Source organism: Haplochromis burtoni, unplaced genomic scaffold, assembly GCF_018398535.1.
Source record: "Haplochromis burtoni strain Fernald_Lab_line unplaced genomic scaffold, NCSU_Asbu1 Contig_174, whole genome shotgun sequence".
NCBI classification, from domain to species: Eukaryota; Metazoa; Chordata; class Actinopteri; order Cichliformes; family Cichlidae; genus Haplochromis; species Haplochromis burtoni.
This window is the reverse complement of record NW_024582535.1, coordinates 543,528-550,940: the sequence shown is the minus strand read 5'-3', so window position 1 is coordinate 550,940 and position 7,413 is coordinate 543,528. Positions and strand designations below refer to the sequence as shown.

General features: G+C 41.0%; 2 protein-coding genes across 2 annotated transcripts; one reads left to right on the top strand and one right to left on the bottom strand.

Annotated features, from left to right (window-relative positions):
- Nucleotides 1-4: 4 nt before the first annotated feature.
- Nucleotides 5-3,908, bottom strand: LOC106633439 (MIA SH3 domain ER export factor 2; the record flags this gene model as incomplete). Its single annotated transcript, XM_014337278.2, has 4 exons — nt 3,367-3,908; nt 3,143-3,276; nt 2,593-2,679; nt 5-2,464 (listed from the first exon to the last, which is right to left on the bottom strand). Coding segments are annotated over exons 1-4 (2,802 nt in total), but the record flags the coding sequence as incomplete, so codon positions are not given.
- On the top strand, nt 3,892-7,390 carry gemin2 (gem (nuclear organelle) associated protein 2). Its single transcript, XM_005933890.3, has 10 exons — nt 3,892-4,210; nt 4,362-4,446; nt 5,087-5,176; nt 5,334-5,393; nt 5,542-5,658; nt 6,081-6,125; nt 6,220-6,288; nt 6,524-6,634; nt 6,800-6,858; nt 7,038-7,390. The coding sequence occupies exons 1-10, from the start codon at nt 4,086-4,088 to the stop codon at nt 7,075-7,077; spliced, it is 801 nt and encodes a 266-aa protein (XP_005933952.1). The 5' UTR covers nt 3,892-4,085; the 3' UTR covers nt 7,078-7,390.
- Nucleotides 7,391-7,413: the final 23 nt, after the last annotated feature.

Below are 7,413 nucleotides of genomic sequence, written 5' to 3'. Positions count from 1 at the left end.
TATTAGTCTCCTTTTCTTCCTCATCTTCCTTTTGCTCTTTCACCTTTTCCCCTTCACCTTCTTTCTTCTCTTTTCCCTCTAGACCCACCAGTTCCTCTTTTTCCACTAACTCCTCCACCTTGGGGTGTTTTTCCTCCTCTGTCTTCAACTGTTTGTTAGCCTCCTTTAGGTCTTCCACCTCTACCTGCATGCTCTCCACTTCTGCCTCATTACTCTCTTTCTCATCTCCCTTTTGCTCTTTTATCTCCTTTAAATCCTCCAGTTCCTCGTTATCCTCCACCTTCATCACCCCTTGATTCCCCCCATCCTTTGACTCCTCCTCTTTTTCAGCCTCTAATTCAGAGCTGATCACTGACTTGAAGTCTTTTTCATTTAAATCATCTTCTTTAGTGCCTGATGCTTCTATCTCTGTTTTAACCTGCTGGGACTCATTTATGTTGTCTTCAACAATTTCCTTTAGTTTGCCTGCATCACTGTTGCTTTCATTGTTAACATGCTCCATCACTGGAGACACGGAGGTCTGATCTGTGGTTGGTGCACTTGTTCCTCTATCCTTTGGGATAGTTTGAGTGCTTCTACCAGGGTTATGCTGTGAATCAAATTCCTGTGAGCTCAGAGTTTCTCCCTCCTGCTCTAACTCCATATGAACTGTCTCTGCTTCTGTGTTATTATCAAAAAGAGCTATTGTATCTGAATTGTCATTATTTGTTTCAGCACTACAAGGAGTAAAACTTTCATTCTCAGCTGGAACTGGATCGTTTTTCTCCATAGATGACGGTAAGTGAGGCTGGCTCTCTGTGCTACTGTCTTCTACATCACTGTTCAGCTCCTCAGTCTGAGTTTCAGGTAAATCTGTATCCTTATTACTGACTTCTCCTTTATTATCGTCACCCCTGGTGATTTTAAGAGACATTTCTGTGGGTTCTTCTGTGTTATCAGTTTGATTTGTGATTTCTGCCCCTTCCTCCTCCACGCTTTCTGATTTCTTGTTCTCCATCTGGTCTTTTTCATCTTCCTTGACCAGCAAAGACTTTGACTTTAAATCCACTGAAACGTGATCAGGGCCCAAAATGCTTTCAAATGGTGTTTCAGATGGTGGTGTTGAATCCTGACTGATAGCACTTGGAGTTTTTCTTTCTTCCTCTCCTGACTCCCTGCTATTATCCATATGTTCATTTCCAATTGGTTTGTGAATCACAGCGTCTTCACCTTCCCTTTCTTCAGATCTCTCCTCATTTATTTTGCTTTTTTCTATATTGTCATCGTCATCTTTACTGGGGGGTGATTCTACTAAAGCCTGAGATTCTTCTTCAAACTTCCTTTCAGGAGAAATATCTTTGTTATCAACTGTGGGTTCAGCCTCTTCATGGAAATCGCTGTTTATCCCACTGTCTGAAATATCTGTGTTGCTATCAACACTCTGACCATTAAGTGGTTCTGTAGACGGGATATTTTGGTCTTCTGACAGTTCTTCCACCTCCTTTGAATTATTGCTTGTCTTAATAATTTCCTCCTCTGACTCACTGTGATCCACATTCTGCGATCCTGTTGGTTGCTTTAAAGTTGTGATTATTTCTGCCTCCTTAGATTCACTTTCTTTGTTTTCATTATCTCCAACTTTATCTTTCCTGAAACCTAGAGTACCTTCAATCTCCATGTTTAACCAAGAATTAGCCTGCACCTTCTCCTCCTTCTCCTGTCCTGACTCCTGACTGGTCAAACCAAACCCCAGTGTGCTTGACAGCCCATTCCCCAGCCAACCTAAAGTCCCCATCTCTTTCTTCTCCTCTTCCTGCAACTGGCTGCCTTCAAGGTCCAAGGACATCCTCCTGCTCCTGAATTTCTCTGTGGGTTCTTTGTCTTCATCTGCTTCTTGTTCCTCTTCTGTCTCACTTTTGCTTCCACCTCCAAAGCTGAGCCACCCAGTCATGGTTGAAGTTAACGATTCAGCAGTTTCTTCTTTAAGTTTCACACTTTCTTTGCCATTGTCAGGTTTTCCATTTCCTCCGAAGCCTAGCCATCCTGTCACAGAGGATGTGAGCGTTTCAGACTGAGTGTCTTCCCTCTTATCTTCTATCTCCCCTTCAGCCACACTGTCCGGTTGGTCCTCTTTACCCAGACCTAACCATCCTGTCACTGAAGAACCAAGCCAGGAAGAGGAGGGAGACCCACCTTGTTGATTAGGAACCACAGGAATCTCATGTGTCTCCTCTTGAAACCCAGCTCCGGAACCACCAACATTTTTATTCTGATCCTCTTCTTCTTGTTCTTCTTCTTCCTGTGCAGAAACTGGGGAGTCTGAGGTTGTTAAGTGGCTTTCAGCGTTCGTGTCATCAGTGCTTTGGGTAATTTTTTGTGTGGTTTCTGGCTCCGGGATTTGGATTTTCTGATCAATATAATCATCATCATCATCCATATCCAGATAAGTTGAGCCAAACTCATTCATGCAGAAGAAATCAGATTTCTGCAGAAAAAGGGCAAAAATGTAATTCTTAAGAAAGGAAACTAGGAAAAAAAAAATTAGAAATAATAATAATACTGACAATACTTTTTAATACTTAAAGTTTGTTTACATATGAATGGTGAAATTACCTGTGTTTCCACTACTTTCTCCACAGTAGTATGAACCTCTTCTTCTTGCACTGCATCCTTTGGAAAATATCCAAACTCTTTGTCAATCTGAAATAAAAAAGGAAACAAAGGAGCTGTCAGCATTTTTCTTCTTTCTACCTTGAAGAAACCCAGAAATCTCAACATTTGTCATAATAGATCATTCTTTAAAAATATTCTCTGTCATTTGTTGTTTAGGCATTGGTGATGACTGCAAACATAATCTTTTATAATAATCAAATAATTCATTCTTCCTTTGCACAGAGAATGGGGGCACTGTTATTCTGGAAAAGACCAATACCATCAATCAAAGGATAAAGGCCATCACACAAGTTTGTACTGATTAATTTGAGGTTGCCCTTTCATCCTAGGGAAACACCCTGGCAGCACACTGCCCCAAACCTCACAGTACTACAGTGCAGGGGTCAGAGGCTTAGGTTTTCCTTCTGCCTGTCTCTAAGTGAGAACCTGACATGAATGAAGATTTAGGAAAGTACAGAAAGGGAAAAAAAGATCGAAATATGACACATACACTGCCTGCCCACAGGTCATTCCTCTTTCCAGTCAATTTGTGGTAAACAAAGATTGTGTCTCCTTGCCTGAAGCTCAGGAAACGACAGTCCTTACCACGGTGGTCCCTTATAGCCTGCACTCTGCTTAGGAGGCCTACACACACCACAGCAATAGAACACAGTTGTGAGGTGACCATCATTATCGTCATTAATTTAAGGAGCTATCAGTAGATTTTGGACTTACTTTGACACTCAGAGTCTCCGCAGATCTTGTAGTCAGACAATAATCCGATATTTAAGTGGGGTAAAATCACTAAAACTGCACCCAGTGACCACAGGAACCTAGAGACCTGAAAAATAGCCATGATTATCTGACTTTTAACTGGAGGCTATAAGTAGTAAATGTCCATAGTGGGGTGGAAATAACTCCCGTTGTGCTGGCAAGTGAACATTGCCTCTGAGCTGCTGCCTTTTGAAGACTCAATGCTAAATGAAACAGCTGAGATAAGATATAAGGCCAGCATGGGGATAATCATTAACATCTCAGGCCTGCTTGCAATACCAAATATTATCAGTTCGCTGGTCAAAGGTTTCTATTTCATTAGAAGATTTGATATTAATGGAAATTTGCTTTAATTGATATTTCATTGAGATTTTAATACGTGCACACATAAACGGGGTTCCGGGTAAACGCCATGGCAATTTAAAACAGACCCACTCCATTATTTTCGACCTTTCTCCAGGACTGACAGCTGGTCTGTTGCTGTGGCAACAAGGCAAACGCGCGCACAAAGACGACGTCATCACTATGCGTTTGTTTTGCGAGAGAGATGGCGGTCTAGTCTGGTTGTGTTTACTCTTGGTAAAAGTTTAGTGTTTTGGTCCGTTGCGAGTCCGTATTTTTAATTGAGCTTGACTGCTTCATTTAGTTAAAAGCTAGCCGAGCTTACACATTCAGTCACAATGAAGTCAGACGTGGAGGAGTTAATGCCGAGACTGCTGCCCGTGGAGTGTGGATCCGGTACCGTGGGCGACCTGGACCTGAGCGGACCGCCGAGAAACCCCCAGGAGTACCTCCGACAGGTCCAGTAAGTGCATCGCAACCTGAAGAACACACCTCTTATTAATGCTCGCGTCTAATTAACTCCTAGATTCTCTTTGCCTGTTTTCTCTTTGGTGTGTTAATGTATTAGTTGAGGTGGTCGGGCTGCTTCAATGAACTTTTTTCCTTTTGGACAGGCTGGAGGCTTCATTGTGCCCAGAGGTGGTGGTCGCTCAGATCGACCCCAAAAAACTAAGGAAGAAGCAAACAGTGAATGCATCTGTGAGTAAACTGAGAGGCAAATGTATTGAGACTGGTTGATGCTGCAGATGTATGACAAATTAAAGGAAATGACAAAGCCCTGACCCTGATAGTGACAGGGTTCATTAGCTTTGTTACTCTGTGGTGTCTGCAAATCAAAGTATTTCAAGTATTTTTACCTTGATGTGAGCAGTCAGTCCCACTCATCATGGGTGTGAATGTCCTCATAATGTTGGGCTTTTAAATGATTTCTTTGAATTTTTCATTTTTTTTCAGGATGGAATGATTTTAAAGCATTCACTTCAATAACCTTGAAAAACAAGAACTGGGTGCACAAGTTTTAATTTACTTTTGATTTTCTGTAATCCACAAAGGGTCAAAACATTCATACCCACGATGAGTGGATGGAAACTTCTGAGCACATCTGTACGAATCTTTCTTTCATAGTTTTCACTGCACAGTTAGAAATGAATGATAGGCTCTGAAAAATGTTGTGCTGTGTTCGATTTTTACGTTGATCATGTAAACAGTATACAGAAGTTCATTTAGCAAAGAAAAGAAGATGCTATATAAAATAAAACAAAATACATTTCAATAATGCTTCATCTGTTCTGATTATTTCTCAGTTACATTTTTTGTGGGGTTGTTTTCTGGTTTTTAGGTGGCAGGGTGTCATGCTGCTCCAGTGGGTTTCTCCCCAAGTCTAAGATGGCAACAACAACAAGTCAGCAATTTCTCTGAAGTCAGACAGGTAAGAGCCTTTTTGCTGTTATGATATTATACAATAGCACAGCCTAACAGAATTCACTAAAACTTTTTGTAGGTCTAAATCCGCACAAATTTGTACAAATGGATGTTTTACAATTTATGAACTTTTGTTTACATTTACAACATTTTTTTTCCTTTAGAGTATCACAAGGCACAGGAAACACTGGACCAGCCAAACTCTAGATGACAACGTGCTGATGGTAATGTGGTAATGTGTAAATTTTAATGCTTCAGCATGCAATGCTTTCCTCTAATAACCAAATAAATACTTTGTCTTTCTCCAAGAGGCAAACTTAAAAACAGAATTCATGTTAAAATTTTATGTATGCTCGTATTTGTATGTTACAGCCGAAGGTAACGGATGAGGAGGGTTGGAAGAGGTTTTGTTTAGGAGAGAAGGTCTATCTGGGCACTTCATCCTCCCACACAGATGCAGAACCAGAGCCAGCACTGGACTATAGCAAGGTTATATATGTAATGGCTATATCTCAATGTTTTGTGTCATCATGAATACAATCTGTAAGATTTTTTGACAGTAAAGAAGCTGTCGGTCACATCTATCACCTATTGGTTAATGAGGTTTTGTCACAAAGCCTCCAAATGAGCACTGAAACTGGACCTGAAACCACACACTTACAAGTAACAACCTGTGATTGAAAATCTTCCTAATAATGCCGATAACTTTAAAAAAAATCACTTCATGTTGTATTCAGTGTGAGCTGAAACTAGTGACTGAGTCATCAGGGAGTTGTGGGCCATTTTCCCACAGATTTCTATGTAAACGGAAGTGTTTTTATTTAGAGTGAAAGCACTTCAGCATCGGCATTACTTTTCAGATCCAAAATGTGTACTGCTCTATTTACCTCAGCATTTCTCTGTCTGTTCAGATGGGGTTCCCTCCCTTCCTAAGCATCATCAGCAGGCTAAATCAGGTAAATGATCCCTCTATAGACATTCAAGATGTTCTAAACCAGTCAAAGCCTGATTAGAAGATGTGTGTGTTTGCGTTTTCCCACCTGTCTACAGTCTACAGTGCTGATGGTGTTGGAAATCCTCATCGGCTGGTTCGAGGAACGAGAATTTGTTCCACAGTTGGTGAGTTTGATGTATTAGCGCCACATTTTTATGCTGATTCCGAACTCCACACGCATTTATAGTCATCCTGTGTTGCATTCAAGATAGATATGAGCTGACTATGCATTCCGCACAGATATCATGAAACCAAACATTCCTTCAGCTTCTGTCTTATGTTTCAGATATAGAAGGTGATGGTTTATTGGCTGCAGTTATTGTGAAATACTTGAGTTTGCAGTCTATCTTCTTGTTCCAGGGGCGCTGGTTGTATGCTTTATTGGCCTGCTTGGAAAAGCCTCTGTTGCCCGAAGCTCACTCATCCATCAGACAGCTTGCACGGAGATGCGCCCAGCTCCGCAGCACGCTGGTAGGCCACAATCCTACCATCTCCTGTAAAGCACTATCTCTATGTGCTATCACTCCATGCTTGAAACGGCCACAGCAGGCCATGTTTTTCTCGTTTTTTGTTGAAATTTGATGATATTTGATTTTATTTACTCTGAGTCTTTTCCCTCCTTGCATGACTTCACAGGACAGCCAGGAAGATGATAAACTACCCGCCCTCAACCTGCTCATCTGTCTTGTTGCCAGGTAAGGTTCTCTGTATTTTTCTTATATGGAACTCTGTGTAGAGAAAAACCCCTAAATGTTTTTTTGTTTTTTTTTTACCACCAGTGTCTAAATTGTTCAGGGTGATGATACCATGATATTGCTGTCTGGATGTGTACAGAGGATGCAGCTATACTTACTTCCTTTTATTTTTACTGCAGGTACTTTGAACAGAATGATCTGGCAGATCAGCAGGAGTGAAGCCAACCTGATCTGTTTAACCTCACCAACATATGAGGATCATATTGTTAAGTCTGGCTGCGGTGAAAGCTGAAGTTCGAAAACAAAGAGACTGGATTACAAAAACACATGTTTTTATTTGTAAGGTATTTGGTTACCTGCACAGAGCAGTGCTGGCACACAGGGACTACAAGAAAATGCAGCAGGATCAGGGCTACTTTTTTCAAACAGGTTTATGCTTTTCTTTGTGCGTTTATATGTGTGTAATTTAGCTCTAAATAAAAGTTTTCTATTATCTGTGATTTGTAAGAAAACTGTGTGTGTGTGTGTGTGTGTGTGTGTGTGTGTGTGTGTGTG

What these genes read in the sequence shown, in the direction of transcription:
- gemin2 (XM_005933890.3), top strand. Translation starts at nt 4,086, where the DNA reads ATGAAGTCAGACGTGGAGGAGTTAATGCCGAGACTGCTGCCCGTGGAG. An exon ending in ATTTCTCTGAAGTCAGACAG is followed by an intron (nt 5,177 to 5,333) that starts GTAAGAGCCTTT and finishes TTTTTCCTTTAG; the next exon opens with AGTATCACAAGGCACAGGAA. An exon ending in CTCATCTGTCTTGTTGCCAG is followed by an intron (nt 6,859 to 7,037) that starts GTAAGGTTCTCT and finishes TTTTTACTGCAG; the next exon opens with GTACTTTGAACAGAATGATC.